General features: G+C 39.7%; 1 protein-coding gene and 1 long non-coding RNA gene across 4 annotated transcripts in view; both read right to left on the reverse strand.

Moving 5' to 3' along the window:
- Positions 1-202: 202 nt before the first annotated feature.
- The window catches only part of LOC135206059 (uncharacterized), a 30,573-nt gene continuing 11,336 nt past the window's right edge, over positions 203-19,439 (reverse strand). Inside the window, exons 2-5 of one of the 3 annotated variants that reach the window (XM_064237254.1) lie at positions 2,347-2,502; positions 2,169-2,270; positions 1,814-1,985; positions 203-464 (exon numbers count right to left, since the gene is read on the reverse strand). In XM_064237254.1, the coding sequence (XP_064093324.1) occupies positions 371-464; positions 1,814-1,985; positions 2,169-2,270; positions 2,347-2,502 (524 nt within the window). In that variant the 3' untranslated portion in view covers positions 203-370. Of the gene's footprint in view, positions 465-1,813; positions 2,271-2,346; positions 2,503-19,439 lie in introns of all 3 variants that reach the window. The other 2 variants (XM_064237252.1, XM_064237253.1) reach the window with 2 other exon arrangements.
- Positions 7,816-9,528, reverse strand: LOC135206060 (uncharacterized). Its single transcript, XR_010312669.1, has 2 exons — positions 9,372-9,528; positions 7,816-8,091 (listed from the first exon to the last, which is right to left on the reverse strand). It is a non-coding gene; the product is annotated as an uncharacterized LOC135206060 (long non-coding RNA).

A 19,439-nucleotide genomic window follows, 5' to 3' on the forward strand; every position in this document is an offset into this window, starting at 1 on the left:
ATCACTCTCTCTCTCTCTCTCTCTAAGGAAACGTTGTTGGTGTGGTAATAGCAAAATCTTCAGTTCTTGAAGATTTTGGGCTTGAATGAGATCATCATCAAAAGGGAAACATAAAACAGGGAATTAAGCTCTCTCTCTCTCTCTCTCTCTCTCTCTCTCTCTCTCAAAGGTAGTATTATTGGTATGAAATGACTGACTGACATTGCTGCAATTCATATTTATTGAGACAAAGTTACACATTAAGAAAGTTTGAATGCAAATCTTTATCCAAGAATGATATTCAGTGTTATCAAGGTCATCATGCCATGGTCAGGTACGGAGTTCATCTTGAGACAGACTTGAGTCCATTGCATCCCAGGAGAGGTTCGGTCTAGCTGCTTTTAGGATAAGGACACTGAACGTCCTCTTGTGGGACACACATGGCCTTCCCTTCGTCGAAGAGTTCACCGGTTGGGCATTCAAACCTAAGAGAATGAGAGGTACTGAGCATCCGTAACCAGACCAGCCATGGAAATAAAGCCACGAAAAAAGCTATATACACGTTTCTTAAAAATTGGAGGGTTATGGGTTAGGTAATAACTGACTACAGTTTAACTGTCCCATGGATTTCATACGACGCTTTTGTAGTTCTATTTTGAAAGAATGAGGAAGATTCCCATCAGTAGTTATTCATCGAGAAAAATGAATGAGACCCAATGAAGCTGGTGAACAATGAAAAAATTAATTGGGTGATTTTGCATAAAACATATTCATTCACTCTTGCCTCGCGTTCTAAGTAAATAATTCAACGGGAATTTTTATCTAATAAGTAAGCTCCTTGCTATAAAAGAGATAATTTTTCTAAAGTATGGATTTGGTGCTTTGAATCAAATGGGTTTGCTGACTACTCGGTAATATGTAAACGGGATATTTACTATTTTTTTCAGGAAATATAGAATTGTGCAATCCTTAATTAATTATGATTCATAGATTAATAATAAAATTCTGAATGTAGGGAAAAACTCTCTATCACGAGAGTATATATAATTCTAAAGGGTCCACAATAATACAAAGTGTAAAAAGTCTGTGTATAATTTTGAAGACTTTACAGAAAGCTTTCGCACCCTCCCTGGGTTCATCTTCAGTCCAAATGAAGAATACGTTACGACAAGTACAGAAGTAAATTTAAAAAACAAGAGACGTTTCAACGTCTCTTGTTTTTTAAATTTACTTCTGTACTTGTCGTAACGTATTCTTCATTTGGACTGAAGATGAACCCAGGGAAGGGTTCGAAAGCTTTCTGTAAAGTCTTCAAAATTATACACAGACTTTTTACACTTTGTATTATTGTGGACCCTTTAGAACAGAAAATTCTGAATCATAGGACTTATCCCATTTATTGCAAATGAGTGAATGTTGTATTGTAAGATTTCAAATGAAAATGTACGGGTTGTAATAATAAGACTTACAGGTTTTTTAAATGAAAAATCCACAATTATACATTATATATAGTGTATGCTGTGATTCTGAATTCATTGCAATCTACTGGAGTGTTGGTTCAAGATATATTGTATTCTATAAACTGTGAATATAAAATTAATTATTCATGTCTACTTGTCTGTAGGTTCCTTAAACTGATAAAGTATGTTCGAGTGTAAAGGCTTATCCCAACGCAGTTTAGACAAACTACTGAAGCAGTAGACTAATCACCTTCAGCTGATACAGGATTAGCTAAGAGGTCTACTGAACAGTACAATTATGCAAAAGCTGCCGTATAATAATAATAATAATAAAAAAAATATAAAAAACAAATAATATAAAAGCAGAAACTTACGTTTGCTTTACACCACCTTCGCAGCGATAGTAAACGGTGCAGCTCCTATGGAAGTCGGCGAAGTAGCCATCTTCTTGACAGACGAAGGTGGGTGGCTGGCCAAGGGCCCCACCTCCACGGGCCCAACCTTCAAGGGCCCGACCTCCCAGGGCCCAACCTTCAAGGGCCCAACCTCCACGGGCCCAACCTCCAAGGGCCTCACCTTCAAGGTCCCGACGGTTAGCAAGGGCTTCAAGGTCCCGACGGTTAGCAAGGGCTTCAAGGTCCCGACGGTTAGCAAGGGCCTTACCTTTAAGGGCCCAATCGTCGGCAAGGGCCTCACCTTTAAGGGCAAGACGGTTAGCAAGGGCCCAACCTCCAAGGGCCTCACCTTCAAGGTCCCGACGGTTAGCAAGGGCTTCAAGGTCTCGACGGTTAGCAAGGGCTTCAAGGTCCCGACGGTTAGCAAGGGCCCAACCTCCAAGGGCCTCACCTTTAAGGGCAAGACGGTTAGCAAGGGCAAGTTCCCAAGGTCGACGTAGCAAGGGCCTCACCTCTAAGGGCCCAATCGCCAGCAAGGGCCTCACCTTTAAGGGCCCGACGGTTAGCAAGGGCCCAACCTCCAAGGGCCTCACCTTCAAGGTCCCGACGGTTAGCAAGGGCCTCACCTTTAAGGGCCCGATCGTCAGCAAGAGCGTAAACTACGAGAACTGGAAGAAGAGACAATTGCTGTATGAATACTGAGGTCATACATACATACAAGTACATGAATATGCATAGACTAAATATTATTGCTTTTCGATTTCAAATAATTAAGAAATGCTAATCTCGGTGTGGAACTATTTATAAATGAAAAAAATAAGGAAAATTACTACCAATACAAATGAACATAATAATGATTGAAACATGATTATGAAGATGAGACATTATACAATATAATGAGGTATCCCCCCTTCAAAAATAGAAGCCAGCATAATGAATGATTTTTCTTTAATCCTAAAACACTTCGTTATAGTAGAAATTGATCAAATGACATTTTCACACCAAAGACGATAAAAGATTAACAAGGGGGGTTGATCCTTGAACTGAGCAAAATAACCAGGGTGATTCTGAAACTGGAACAAAAAAATAACCAGGGGTGATCCTGGAACTGAGCAAAATAACCAGGAATGATTCTGGAACTGAGCAAAATAACCAAGAATGATTCTGGAACTGAGCACGATAACCAGGGCGTGAACCTGAAATAGAGTTCACGGTTCATTTCATGAGGGCAAAATACGGCTGAAGGTTAACAAAAGTTTCCTGAAGCGAAGGCCTGCCACCTGTCCAGACCACAGTTCCCAATGAAAAAACAGGTTATGTACGGTGCTGTGCCCTAGGAAGGGTTAGGTAGGGAGTCCATGTCCCTGACTGGTTCAGGTTATAGAACACTGTGGCTGGGACAGGTTAGGTAGAATGCTGTGCCCCCTAGGCCGGGTTAAGGTTTGGACAATGGTTCTAGGACATTGTTTACGTATGGTACTCTGCATATTGCCTTAGGACACGTTTAGGTCGGACAATGTGACTAGGGACAAGCAATGTCTTTTCTAGGGCAGGTTAGGTAGAATGCTGTGTCCTAGGGACGGGTTAAGGTTGGATGCTGCTCTAGGACATGTAATGCAAGATACTATGTAGGCCTTAGGAGTTAGGTATATTAGGGCACCGTGCTCTAAAGACAGGTTAGATAGGGACACATGCCCTAGCAGACAGGTTAGGAATAGGAAAACTGCCCTACGACAGGTTAGGCAGGACACTGACCCCTACGACGGTTAGGTAGGACACAGCGTCCGATGACAGGTAAGGCAGGACGCTGCACCCTAGGATAATTTGGGAAGATACTGTTTACCTGGACAGCTTAGGTTAAGATCGATATTTTTGTGGGTTATTCAAGGTAAAAGGCGCTCATAAATAAATAAATAAATAGAAATATTTACCAGAGACAAACCAATTACGGCGAGGCGAGCCATTTCTGGAATACTAGTCACACCACGACAAGCTGGAGCTACGAGAAGTTGAAATCTCTCGTTCTGCTTCGTCAGGAAAGGACTGGTGACTGTGCCAGGGGGATTCGCCATTTATAAAAGGGTCCGTGGATGACAAACGCCTGATGTCTGAGCACCATCATAAAAATCTTAGCTATCGTCGAAACAATAGGCAATGTGGTTCATATGCTAATCCGTTTTTCTTCGATGAGTTATGAAAACGGAGTATCGGTATCGTGTGTGTGCTTTCCTTGGAAGAACATTTTCAGAAATTTTAAATTTTTCATTTATTTCTTTTTAATTGTTTACTCATTTTATTTTGATAACATTTTATGGCTAGTTATTTATTACTTCATTACATTGATTTGGGAGTGCCGGTATCGGGCCTTTTTTTCTTGGGTGAACAATTTTGCCTTTTTTTTTTCTTATTTCATCCAGGTTTGATTTGTTCTACCCTTGTATTTGATGATATACTTTGCACTTTCAGCTATTTATTTATTACTTTATTTGCATCCCCTTTTTTTTCTCTCTATCATTGATCTTTCCTGTCTGTATTTCCTGTTACTCTCTGTACCTTCTGTTACGTCGTTTGGAATGAAGACCATATTGTTTTGGAAGTTTGTTTGAAATTTGAATTTCAGTCAGTGGCCCTGTGGTGGGCTTGTTCCATAACGCATAGGGTTCAATCTTATGAATAATAATAATAATAATAATAATAATAATAATAATAATAATAATAATAATAATAATAATAATAATAATAACTTATTTTTATTATTATTATTATTATTATTATTATTATTATTATTATTATTATTATTATTATTTATTATTATTATTATTACTCATTGATGTCGCAATACAAGGGACTCCAGAATTGAAGAGAAAGAGAGGGAAAAATGGATAAGTATCAAGACCTGAAAATAGAAATAAGGATATGGGATATGCCAGTGAAATTGTACCCATAATCATAGGAGCACTAGGCACGATCACAAGATCCCTGTAAAGGAAATCTAGAAAAACTAGACGCTGATGTAGCTCCAGGACTCATGCAGAAGTGTGATTCTAGTAAAGAAAAGTGATGGGACTCCTAAGGAGGCAGATTGCAACCCGGAACAACCCCACGTTAGAACTACCACCCAGTCGAATTAGAGGACTGATAGACCAATAAATGAATAAATAATAATAATAATCTTAATAATTATTATTTTTTTATTAATCTCATTCTAAAGTTATTATAGGTGGATTCTTTATCTTTGAATAGGGTCCACAAAATCAAATTGTTAGTGGTTACTGTTCAATGTTACATTTCGTTTTCATTCCCACGGAAATCTTTTATACACATAATGGCAAACCTTACTTTATGAATTCTCCTAAGTAAGGAAGTTTATGATGACATTATAATATTAATCAGCTACTCTCCATTTTTACGCAAAAGTATGAGTGACACTAATTGAATACGTGCCATTTATCGACCTTGGTGTAACATGGCGTTACAATGACTAAGGACACAGACTCCGAGGAATATTACACCCATGTATGCCCATTGTAAGTTTGATCGCAAACATTTTCTTTAAAATGACATCTTACGCTACTGAAATTTACTTCAAATTTTAATTTGCAGTGAAAAGTCCTTCCATGTCTTTCTGAGAACTTGATTCAGCTAAGTACATGTTGTCCAGCTTTTATATAAGCAACCTTTAATTAAAGTTATGTACCCCACCCAACCCTCACCCTCCAACTCTTCCTCCCCTGCAAGCAGGAAAGTCAAGTACTCCTTAAGATATGCCTTCAACCTGACCGCTTTTTGATGTTATAGAATGTAACATGATCATAAATTATAACTGATTCAACGCCACATACATCACTGCAACGAACAACTATTTGATCTGATCTGTAAAGGTTATTTTGCAGTTCACCTTTCAAATCATTACCCCCTCTCTCTCTCTCTCTCCTCTCTCTCTCTCTCTCTCTCTCTCTCTCTCTCTCTGGGGGAAGAATGTGTAGGTGCACTTTCTTATAAAGAGGTGCCGTGTTAAAATAAACTGTCAGTTATGGACCTGTTCATTAACACGATTTTACGGGTAGCAGCCGTATGTTGAGAGAGAGAGAGAGAGAGAGAGTAAAACAGGAGTATAAGGCGTAAGCGGATTGGAATACAGTCTCTTCAGTAAAATAAGTAACCGCCGCAAACCCTTGGGGTATTTGACAACTAGGGTATCTGTAGCCCCAAAAGTAATAGAAAATACCTGGGGGTATTTACGAACCCCTAAGGTGTATGTAAAACCACAGGGGATTTGAAAACCCCAGGGAATTTGGAAAATCCAACAGTATTTGTGTGATGGTAATTGCTTCATAGCAAAGAAGAAAAGAGAAAGGAAAATGCATTTTCGAGAAGTTCGGCAGCAAGGAGGCATTAGCGTATTGTGTTGGAGGTGCCTGTTCTCATGATGGTTCTAGAATTGGCAGGAGCGTTGTGGAACTCGACAGGCGCCGACATGACGTGAGAAACGCCTTGATTTCTGATGCAATACCTCATCTAGATTCATCTAAGAAGTTCCGGTAATCTCGGGAGTCTGTGACGCTCGCCGTAGGCCCCACCCCCAGATGGCCGTATAAATACGATGGACGAAGTAGGAGAAAGCAGAGATCATCAGTTAGTCACACAGAGATATCCTCACTAAGAGCCACAGATCAGATAATCAGTGAGAGATCAGCAGCAGCAGAGATCATCCGAGAGAGATAAGAGAAAAAGGAACCGGCAAAGGATCAGAAGAAAAGTCACTCGAGAGAGTTTGGTCGAATTTTGGTCAAGCCATCTTCAGGAGTGGACGACCGAGTTATTTCGATGTTGGGGGAGACTTCAGAGAAGAGACGTTCTGCTAGAGGTTTTGGGAAGATCCTGCCCCTCAAGTATCAAGAGTAGACATTATTTTCTGCAATACGGAGTCAAGAGAACGTCGGCAATTGCAATTCTCCTTTTGTGAAGCCATCGTTTCGAGTTGCCAAACTGGCCGGCAAGTACTTCCATTTCTTCAGTTCCCCCAGTTCATGCAGTGTAAGATTCTATTTTTTTTTTTTTTTTTTTATGTAAATAGGAGATACCATTCTGCATTTACCTTTGTTAGTAGCTTGTAAATAAACCTTTGTTGTGTTAGTGTTTCTTTCTATATTCGTATTCCCATTTTCAACTGTTGGTGTCAAATTTTTTTGTTTTTGTTTATTTCATATCGAACCTGAAGCAGACCTCTCTCAGAGGCCGTAAAATTTTGCAAACCCCAGGATGAGACTCTAACAAGTAAAAAAAAAAAAAAAAAAGGTAACAGGGAGTTTGCCCACCGAAACACCTCTAATTTTAGAAGAAAAACTTCAAATTTCAGAAGAAAAACCTACCTTCAGACAAAAACCTCATAATTCAGACGAAAAACCTCAAATTTCAGAAGAAAAACCAAGTTTCAGACAAAAACCACAAATTTCAGACTAAAAACCTTAATTTTAGACGATTCTGACGAAAACCCACAAATTTATGATGAAAAACCTCAAATTTCAGAGAAAATCTGACTTACAAAATCATGAAGGCGAAACAGAGACAGCGTAATGAAATCCTCGACAATTTACAAAACGCTAAAACAAACATTTCATTTGTTCTTCAGTGGTTACGTCACGACTTGACGTAACAACTGCAATTTCTTAATAATGCGATGGATATTAATTAATGAACTGCCTTGTATAATTACAGGGGACGACGTGCTACTAATGAGGTTTATACTTTGAGTCAGCCCTTGTCAGACAATGTGGTTTCTCAACTGGTGAATATAGTTTCTGCATACACATATACATACATATATATACATAGCTGTAACCCATATTTCATATAAACTTAATCTTGAACTAATGTTCAAAACAAAGTCCTTATCTCTCTCTCTCTCTCTCTCTCTCTCTCTCTCTCTCTCTCTCTCTCTCTCAAAGGTAGTATTGTTGGTATGAAATGACTGACTGACATTGCTGCAATTCATATTTATTGAGACAAAGTTACACATTAAGAAACTTCTCTATAAACAGTTTGAATGCAAATATTTATCCAAGAATGATATACAGTGTTATCAAGGTCATCATGCCATGGTCAGGTACGGAGTTCATCTTGAGACAGACTTGAGTCCATTGCGTCCCAGGAGAGGAGAGGTCTAGCTGCTTTTAGGATAAGGACACTGAACGTCCTCTTGTGGGACACACATGGCCTTCCCTTCGTCGAAGAGTTCACCGGTTGGGCATTCAAACCTGAGATAATGAGAGGTACTGAGCATCCGTAACCATACCAGCCATGGAAATAAAGCTACGAAAAAAGCTATATACACGTTTCTTAAAAATTGGAGGGTTATGGGTTAGGTAATAACTGACTTCAGTTTAACTGTCCCATGGATTTCATACGACGCTTTTGTAGTTCTATTTTGAAAGAATGAGGAAAATTCCCATCAGTAGTTATTCATCGAGAAAAATGAATGAGACCCAATGAAGCTGGTGAACAATGAAAAAATTAATTGGGTGATTTTGCATAAAACTTATATTCATTCACTCTTGCCTCGCGTTCTAAGTAAATCATTCAACGGGAATTTTATCTAATAAGTAAGCTCCTTGCTATAACAGAGATAATTTTTCTAAAGTATGGATTTAGTGCTTTTAATTATGATTCATAAATTAATAATAAAATTCCGAATGTAGGGAAAAACTCTCTATCACGAGAGTATATATAATTCTAAAGGGTCCACAATAATACAAAAAAAACGTTGTTTAAAAAAAAAAAAGTTCTTGTGTATAATTTTGAAGACTTTACAGAAAGCTTTCGCACCCTCCCTGGGTTCATCTTCAGTCCAAATGAAGAATACGTTACGACAAGTACAGAAGTAAATTTAAAAAACAAGAGACGTTTCAACGTCTCTTGTTTTTTAAATTTACTTCTGTACTTGTCGTAACGTATTCTTCATTTGGACTGAAGATGAACCCAGGGAAGTGTTCGAAAGCTTTCTGTAAAGTCTTCAAAATTATACACAGACTTTTTACACTTTGTATTATTGTGGACCCTTTAGAACAGAAAATTCTGAATCATAGGACTTATCCCATTTATTGCAAATGAGTGAATGTTGTATTGTAAGATTTCAAATGAAAATGTACGGGTTGTAATAATAAGACTTACAGGTTTTTTAAATGAAAAATCCACAAATTATACATTATAATTATATATAGTAGTGTATGCTGTGATTCTGAATTCATTGCAATCTAATGGAGTGTTGGTTCAAAATATATTGTATTCTATAAACTGTGAATCTAAAATTAATTATTCATGTCTACTTGTCTGTAGGTTCCTTAAACTGATAAAGTAATGTTCGTAGGTGTAAAGGCTTATCACGCAGTTAGACAAACTACTGAAGCAGTAGACTAATCACTTCAGCTGATACAGGATTAGCTAAGAGGTCTACTGAACAGTAAAATTGTGCAAAAGCTGCCGTTTAATAATGATAAAAAAAATATAAAAAACAAATAATATAAAAGCAGGAACTTACGTTTGCTTTACACCACCTTCGCAGCGATAGTAAACGGTGCAGCTCCTATGGAAGTCGGCGAAGTAGCCATCTTCTTGACAGACGAAGGTGGGTGGGCCCTGGGCCAATGGCTCCACCTCCACGGGCCCAACCTTCAAGGGCCCAACCTCCAAGGGCCTCACCTTCAAGGTCCCGACGGTTAGCAAGAAAGGCTTCAAGGTCCCGACGGTTAGCAAGGGCTTCAAGGTCCCGACGGTTAGGCAAGGGCCTTACCTTTAAGGGCCCAAATCGTCGGCAAGGGCCTCACCTTGTAACGAGCAAGACGGTTAGCAAGGCCCAACCTCCAAGGGCCTCACCTTCAAGGTCCGACGGTTAGCAAGGGCTTCAAGGTCCCGACGGTTAGCAAGGGCTTCAAGGTCCCGACGGTTAGCAAGGGCCTTACCTTTAAGGGCCCAATCGTCGGCAAGGGCCTCACCTTTAAGAGCAAGACGGTTAGCAAGGGCCCAACCTCCAAGGGCCTCACCTTCAAGGTCCCGACGGTTAGCAAGGGCTTCAAGGTCCCGACGGTTAGCAAGGGCTTCAAGGTCCCGACGGTTAGCAAGGGCCCAACCTCCAAGGGCCTCACCTTTAAGGGCAAGACGGTTAGCAAGGGCTTCAAGGTCCCGACGGTTAGCAAGGGCCTCACCTCTAAGGGCCAATCGCCACAAGGGGCCCCCCCCCCCCCCAAGGGTCCAACCAATTTAAAGGGCCCGACGGAGCAAGGGCCCCAACCTCCAAGAGCAACCTCCAAGGGGCCTCACCTTCAAGGTCCCCGACGGTTAGCAAGGGACTCACCTTTAAGGGCCCCCGTATCGTTCAAAGCAAACGAGCGTAAAAACACAAAAACTTACGGAGAAACTGGGACAAGAAGAGACAATTGCTGTATGAATACTGAGGTCATACATACATACAAGTACATGAATATGCATAGACTAAATATTATTGCTTTTCGATTTCAAATAATTATGAAATGCTAATCTCGGTGTGGAACTATTTATAAATGAAAAAAATAAGGAAAATTACTACCAATACAAATGAACATAATAATGATTGAAACATGATTATGAAGATGAGACATTATACATATAATGAGGTATCCCCCTTAAAAATAGAAGCCAGCAAATGAATGATTTTCTTTAATCCTAAAACACTTCGTTTATAGTAGAAATTGATCAAATGACATCTTCACACCAAAGACGATAAGATTAACAAGGGGGGTGATCCTTGAACTGAGCAAAATAACCAGGGGTGATCCTGGAACTGAGCAAAATAACCAGGAATAATTCTGGAACTGAGCAAAATAATCAGGAATGATCCTGGAACTGGGCACAATAACCAGGGAGTGAACCTGAAATAGAGTTCACTGTTCATTTCATGAAGGCAAAATATGGCTGAAGGGAAAGTTTCCTGAAAGCGAAGGCCTGCCACCTGTCCAGGACCACAGTTCCCAATGACAGGTTATGTACGGTGCTGTGCCCTAGGAAGGGTTAGGTAGGGCATTGTCCCTGACAGGTCAGGTAGAACACTGTGCCTGGGACAGTTTAGGTAGAATGCTGTGCCCTAGGCCGGGTTAAGGTTGGACAATGTTCTAGGACATGTTACGTATGGTACTGCATATGCCTTTGGACACGTTAGGTCGGACAATGTGACTAGGACAAGCAATGTCTTCTAGGGCAGGTTAGGTAGAATGCTGTGTCCTAGGACGGGTTAAGGTTGGATGCTGCTCTAGGACATGTAATGCAAGATACTATGTATGCCTTAGGAGTTAGGTATATAGGACACCGTGCTCTAAGACAGGTTAGATAGGACACTGCCCTACGACAGGTTAGGCGGGACACTGCCCTACGACAGGTTAGGTAAGACACAGCGTCCGATGACAGGTAAGGCAGGACGCTGCACCCTAGGATAATTTTGGGAAGATACTGTTACCCTGGACAGCTTAGGTTAAGATCGATATTTTTGTGGGTTATTCAAGGTAAAAGGCGCGCTCTAAAAATAAAATAAAATAAATAAATAGAATTTTACCAAGACAAACCAAAATTATAGCGAGGCGAGCCATTTTCTGGAATACTAGTCACACCACAGACAAGCTGGAGCTACGAGAAGTTGAAATCTCTCGTTCTGCTTTGTCAGGAAGGGACTGGTGACTGTGCCAGGGGGATTCGCCATTTATAAAGGGTCCGTGGATGACAAACGCCAGATGTCTGAGCACCACATAAAAATCTTAGCAATCGTCGAAACAATAGGCAATGGTGGTTCATATGCTAATCCGTTTTTTCCTTCGATGAGAGTTATGAAAAATGGAGTATCGGTATCGTGTGTGTGCTTTCCTTGGAAGAACATTTTCAGAAATTTTAAATTTTTCATTTATTTCTTTTTAATTGTTTACTCATTTTATTTTGATAACATTTTATGGCTAGTTATTTATTACTTCATTACATTAATTTGGGAGTGCCGGTATCGGGCCTTTTTTTCTTGGGTGAACAATTTTGCCTTTTTTTTTTATTTCATCCAGGTTTTATTTGTTCTACCCTTGTATTTGATGATATACTTCGCACTTTCAGCTATTTATTTATTACTTTATTGCATCCCCTTTTTTTCTCTTCTATCATTGATCTTTCCTGTCTGTATTTCCTGTTACTCTCTGTGCCTTCTGTTACGTCTTTGGAATGAAGACCATTTTGTTTGGAAGCTTGAAATTTGAATTTCCAGTCAGTGGCCCCTGTGGTGGGCTTGTTCCATACACATAAAGTTCATCTTCTGAATAATAATAATAATAATAATAATAATAATAATAATAATAATAATAATAATAATAATAATAATAATAATAATAATAATAATAATAAGTAAGAGACTCTGGCAAAACATATGGAGCAATCCAGTATCACACAACAAACATGCAACATGGCTCCAGGAAGTCAGGAAGAAGAAACAGGGAGAATAAAAAACAAAGATTCACAGACATCACGACAGACACAGTCAGACACCAACTAAAGAAAATGCCAAACTGGGAAGGAAAGCCCCAGGTCCCCGATGAAGTCTCCATGGATACTGGCTCAAAAACTTCAAGGCCCCTACACCCACGACGTAGCAGAACAACTCCAGCATTGTATCTCAAATCACCATGCACCCAAATGGATGACCAAGGAAGAACATCCTTAGGTACAAAAGACAAGAGTAAGGGAAATATAGCCAGTAACTACAGGCCTATCACCTGCCTACCAATAATGTGGAAGTTACTAACAGGTATCATCATGAAAGGCTATACACTACCTAGAGGAGACAAACACCATCCCCCACCAACAAAAAGGCTGCAGAAGGAAGTGTAGGAGCACAAAAAAAGACCAGGCTCCTGATAGACAAAATGGTAATGAAGAACAGTAGGAGAAGAAAACCAACCTAAGCATGGCATATGGATAGACTATAAGAAAGCCTTCGACATGATACCACACACATGGCTAATAGAATGCCTGAAAATATATGGGGCAGAGGAAAATACCATCAGCTTCCTCAAAAATACAATGCGCAAACTGGAATACAATACTTACAAGCTCTGGAATAAGACTAGCAGAGGTTAATATCAGGAGAGGGATCTTCCAGGGCGACTCACTGTCCCCCATACTCTTCGTAGTAGCCATGATTCCCATGACAAAAGTACTACAGAAGATGGATGCCGGGTACCAACTCAAGAAAAAAGGCAACAAAATCAACCATCTGATGTTCATGGACGACATCAAGCTGTATGGTAAGAGCATCAAGGAAATAGATACCCTAATCCAGACTGTAAGGATTGTATCTGGGGACATCAGGATGGAGTTTGGAATAGAAAAATGCGCCTTAGTCAACATACAAAAAGGCAAAGTAACGAGAACTGAAGGGATAAAGCTACCAGATGGGAGAGCAAAACATCAAACACATAGATGAGACAGGATACAAATACCTGGGAATAATGGAAGGAGGGGATATAAAACACCAAGAGATGAAGGACACGATCAGGAAAGAATATATGCAGAGACTCAAGGCGATACTCAAGTCAAAACTCAACGCCGGAAATATGATAAAAGCCATAAACACATGGGCATGCCAGTAATCAGATACAGCACAGGAATAGTGGAATGGACGAAGGCAGAACTCCGCAGCATAGATCAGAAAAACCAGGAAACAAATGACAATACACAAAGCACTACACCCAAGAGCAAATACGGACAGAATATACATAACACGAAAGGAAGGAGGGAGAGGACTACTAAGTATAGAGGACTGCGTCAACATCGAAAACAGAGCAACTGGGGCAATATCTGAAAACCAGTGAAGACGAGTGGCTAAAGAGTGCATGGGAAGCAAAGACTAATAAAAGTAGACGAAGACCCGAGATACAGAGACAGGAGAAAGACAGAAAGAACAGAGGACTGGCACAACAAACCAATGCACGAACAATACATGAGACAGACTAAAGAACTAGCCAGCGATGACAATTGGCAATAGCTACAGAGGGGAGAGCTCAAGAAGGAAACTGGAAGGAATGATAACAGCGGCACAAGATCAGGCCCTAAGAACCAGATATGTTCAAAGTACGATAGACGGAAATAACATCTCTCCCATATGTAGGAAGTGCAATACGAAAATGAAACCATAAACCACATAGCAAGTGAATGCCCGGCACTTGCACAGAACCAGTACAAAAAGAGGCATGATTCAGTGGCAAAACAAAAGCCCTCCACTGGAGCCTGTGCAAGAAACATCAGCTACCTTGCAGTAATAAGTGGTACGAGCACCAACCTGAAGGAGTGATAGAAACGATCAGGCAAAGATCCTCTGGGGGGGGGGGGGGGGGGGGGGGGGGGGGGGGGGGGACTATGGTATCAGAAGGATAGGGTGATACGTGCAAACAGACCAGACGTGACGTTGATTGACAAAGTCAAGAAGAAAGTATCACTCATTGATGTCGCAATACCATGGGACACCAGAGTTGAAGAGAAAGAGAGGGAAAATGGATAAGTATCAAGATCTGAAAATAGAAATAAGAAGGATATGGGATATGCCAGTGGAAATCGTACCCATAATCATAGGAGCACTAGGCACGATCCCAAGATCCCTGAAAAGGAATCTAGGAAAAAAAAAAACTAGGAGGGCTGAAGTAGCTCCAGGACTCATGCAGAAGAGTGTGATCCTAGAAACGGCGGGACCCACATAGTAAGAAAAGTGATGGACTCCTAAGGAGGCAGGATGCAACCCGGAACCCCACACTATAAATACAACCCAGTCGAATTGGAGGACTGTGATAGAGCAAAAAAAAAAAAAAATAATAATAATAATAATAACAAATTATTATTATTATTATTATTATTATTATTATTATTATTATTATTAGTATCACTCATTGATGTCGCAATACCATGGGACACCAGAATTGAAGAGAAAGAGAGGGAAAAAATGGATAAGTATCAAGACCTGAAAATAGAAATAAGGATATGGGATATGCCAGTGGAAATTGTACCCATAATCATAGGAGCACAAGGCACGATCACAAGATCCCTGTAAAGGAATCTAGAAAAACTAGACGCTGATGTAGCTCCAGGACTCATGCAGAAGTGTGATTCTAGTAAGAAAAGTGATGGACTCCTAAGGAGGCAGATTGCAACCCGGAACCCCAAGTTAGAAATACCACCCAGTCGAATTAGAGGACTGATAGACCAAATAAATAAATAAATAAATAATAATAATATTAATAATTATTTTTTTTTTATTAATCTCATTCTAAAGTTATTATAGGTGATTCTTAGAGTTTACTCAAAGCATTATTAAATCTTTATCTTTGAATAGGGTCCACAAAATCAAATTGGTTAGTGGTTACTGTTCAATGTTACATTTCGTTTTCATTCCCACGGAATCTTTTATACACATAATGGAAACCTTACTTGATGAATTCTCCTAAGTAAGGAAGTTTATGATGACATTATAATATTAATCAGCTACTCTCCATTTTTACGCAAAGTATGAGTGACACTAAATTGAATACGTGCCATTTATCGACTTGTGTAACATGGCGTTACAATGACTAAGGACACAGACTCCGAGGAATATTACACCCATGTATGCCCATTGTAAGTTTGATCGCAAACATTTTCTTTAAAATGACATCTTACGCTACTGAAATTTACTTCAAATTTTAATTTGCAGTGAAAAGTCCTTCCATGTCTTTCTGAGAACTTGATTCAGCTAAGTACATGTTGTCCAGCTTTTATATAAGCAACCTTTAATTAAAGTTAGGTACCCCACCCAACCCTCACCCTCCAACTCTTCCTCCCCTGCAAGCAGAAAGTCAAGTACTCCTTAAGATATGCCTTCAACCTGACCGCTTTTGACCTGTTATAGAATGTAACATGATCATAAATTATAACTGATTCAACGCCGCATACATCACTGCAACGAACAACTATTTGATCTGATCTGTAAAGGTTATTTTGTAGTTCACCTTTCAAATCATTACCTCTCTCTCTCTCTCTCTCTCTCTCTCTCTCTCTCTCTCTCTCTGGGGGAAGAATGTGTAGGTGCACTTTCTTATAAAGAGGTGCCGTGTTAAAATAAACTGTCAGTTATGGACCTGTTCATTAGCACGATTTTACGGGTAGCAGCCGGATGTTGAGAGAGAGAGAGAGAGAGAGAGAGAGAGAGAGAGAGAGAGAGAGAGTAACAGGAGTATAAGGCGTAAGCGGATTAGAATACAGTCTCTTCAGTAAACTAAGTAACTGCCGAAAACCCTTGGGGTATTTGAAAACTCCTAGGGTATCTATAGCCCCAAAATTAATAGAAAATACCTGGGGGTATTTACGAACCCTTAAGGTGTCTGTAAAACCACACGGTATTTGAAAACCCTAGGGAATTTGGAAAATCCAACAGCATTTGCAAACCCCAGGATGAGACTAACAAGTAAAAAAAAAGAGAAAAAAAAAGGTAAACAGGGGAGTTTGCACCCACCGAAACACCTCAAATTTCAGAAGAAAACCTCAATTTCAGAAGAAAACCTCAAATTTCAGAAAAAAACCTCAAATTTCAGAAGAAAACCTCAAATTTCAGAAGAAAAACCTCAAATTTTAGAAGATAAACCTCAAATTTCAGAAGAAAAACCAAGTTTCAGACAAAAGCCACAAATTTCAGACTAAAAACCTTAATTTTAGACGATTCTGACGAAAACCCACAAATTTATGATGAAAAACCTCAAATTTCAAAGAAAATCTGACTTACAAAATCATGAAGGCGAAACAGAGACAGCGTAATGAAATCCTCGACAATTTACAAAACGCCAAAACAAACATTTCATTTGTTCTTCAGTGGTTACGTCACGACTTGACCTAACAACTGCAATTTCTTAATAGTGCGATGGATATTAATTAGTGAACTGCCTTGTATAATTACAGGGGACGACGTGCTACTAATGAGGTTTATACTTTGAGTCAGCCCTTGTCAGACAATGTGGTTTCTTAACTGGTGAATATAGTGTGTGCATACACATATACATACATATATATACATAGCTGTAACCCATATTTCATATAAACTTAATCTTGAACTAATGTTCAAAACAAAGTCCTTATCTCTCTCTCTCTCTCTCTCTCTCTCTCTCTCTCTCTCTCTCTCTCTCTCTCTCTCAAAGGTAGTATTGTTGGTATGAAATGACTAACTGACATTGCGGCAATTCATATATATTGAGACAAAGTTACACATTAAGAAACTTCTCTATAAACAGTTTGAATGCAAATCTTTATCCAAGAATGAATACGGTGTTATCAAGGTCATCATGCCATGGTCAGGTACGGAGTTCATCTTGAGACAGACTTTAGTCCATTGCATCCCAGGGGAGGTTCCGTCTAGCTGCTTCCAGGATAAGGACACAGAACGTTCTCTTGTGGGACACACATGGCCTTCCCTTCGTCGAAGAGTTGACCAGTTGGGCAGCCAAACCTGAGAGAACGAGAGGTATTTGTTTCAGACTTTTCCAATTGAATGTCCGTAACTAGACCAGCCATGAAAATAAATGCGTGACAAGTATTTTATTTACCCGTTTCTTAAAAACTGGAGGGTTATGGGTTAGGTTTGATTTCTTACGATGCCTTTGTAGTTCTATTTAGCAAAGATGAGAAAGATTCCCATCAGTAGTTATTCACCGAGAAAAATGAATGAGACCCAATCAAACTGGTTAATAAGGCATCAAAAGTTTACTTGTGTGACTTTGAAGAAAACTTTCATTCATTCAATCATGTCTCGTGTTCTAAGCAAGCCATTCGTGTCATTTTTTTCTGATAAGTTTTAATAAGTAAACTGCTTGCTATAATTCAGAAATAATTTTTCTTAAGTATGGATTTAGTGTTTTGAATCAAAATGGTTTGCTGATGACTCGGAAATATTTGGTACATAAAGGCGACATTTCCTATATTTTTCCTGGAATCAATATAGAGTTTTGCAACCTTCATTTAAGGTTGATTAATAAATAAACAATCAAATTCTGAGTCATGTTGCAAAGGAGTGAATGTGGCCTTGTAAGATTCCATTTGAAAAGGAGGGGTTTATAATACAAGGCTTACATGTTTTAAATGAAAAACCCACAATTATACATTGGTATAGCAGTATATACTGTGATTAATAATCCTTTCTTGTCTACTCGTCTGTAGGTTCTTAGGTGTAGAGGCTTATCACCCAGTTAGAAAAAACTTACTTCATGTATGTCTACTGAAGCAGTAGACCACTCACTTCAGCTGATTCGGGATTAGCTAAGAGGTCTACTGAACAGTACAATTATGCAAAAGCTGCTGTATAATAATAACAAAAAAAATGATAAAAAACAAATGATATGAAAGCAGAAACTTACGTTTGCTTTTCACCTCCAACGCAGTGATAGTAGACGATGCAGTTCCTGTGGAAGTCGGCGAAGTATCCGTCTTTTTGACAGACGAAGGTGGGTGGCTGACCCTGTCCACGGCCATTGGCAAGCGCGTGAACTACGAGAACTGGAAGCAGAGGCGATTGCTGTATAAATACTGCGTTTATACATACATAATGAATACGCATAGACTAACTGAAACAGTCTTTCGATTTCAAGTAATTATGAAATGCTGATTTCTGCTTGCAACTATTTACAAATGAAAAAAGAAATATTAAAACCAATGCTAATGAACATAATAATGATTGAAACATGATTTTCAAGATGAGACATTATACATATAATGAGGTATCACCCTTAAAAATGGAAGCCAGCAAATGAATGATTTTCTTTAATCTTAAAACACTTCGTTTACAGTAGAGATTGATCAAATGCCATCTTCCCACCAAAGACGATAAGATAAACCAGGGGGTTGATCCTGGAACTGAGCAAAATAGCCAGGAATGATTCTGGAACTGAGCAAAATAACCAGGAATGATTCTGGAACTGAGCAAAATAACCAGGAATGATTCTGGAACTGAGCACGATAACCAGTGCGTGAACCTGAAACAGAGTTCACGGTTCATTTCATGAAGGCAAAATACGGCTGAAGGGAAGGTTTCCTGGAAGCGAAGGTCTGCCACCTGTCCAGGACCACAGTTCCCAATGACAGGTTATGTAAGGTGCTGTGCCCTAGGAAGGGTTAGGTAGGGCACTGTCCTGGACAGGACAGGTAGAACATTGTGCCTGGGACAGGTTAGGTGGGACAATGTGATTAGGACAGGTTAGCTAGAATGCGGTGTCCTAGGATGGGTTAAGGTTGGACACTGCTCTAGAACCTGTTACATAAGATACTGCAAATGCCTTAGGACAGGTTAGGTGGGACACCGTGCTCTAACACAGGTTAGATAGGACACTACCCTAAGACAGGTAAGGTAGGACACTGTGCTCTAAGACAGGTTAGCTAGGACACAACGTCCTAGGACAGGTTAGGTCAGATGCTGCACCCTAGGGCAAGTTAGGTATCCTAGGACAGGTAAGGTCAGATGCTGTGCCCTTGGACAGGTTAGGTCAAGATCGACAGTTTTGAGATGGAAAAACACAAACTACGGTCCAGAGCTTTCTTCTTG

This window comes from Macrobrachium nipponense, chromosome 29, assembly GCF_015104395.2.
Source record: "Macrobrachium nipponense isolate FS-2020 chromosome 29, ASM1510439v2, whole genome shotgun sequence".
NCBI lineage: Eukaryota > Metazoa > Arthropoda > Malacostraca > Decapoda > Palaemonidae > Macrobrachium > Macrobrachium nipponense.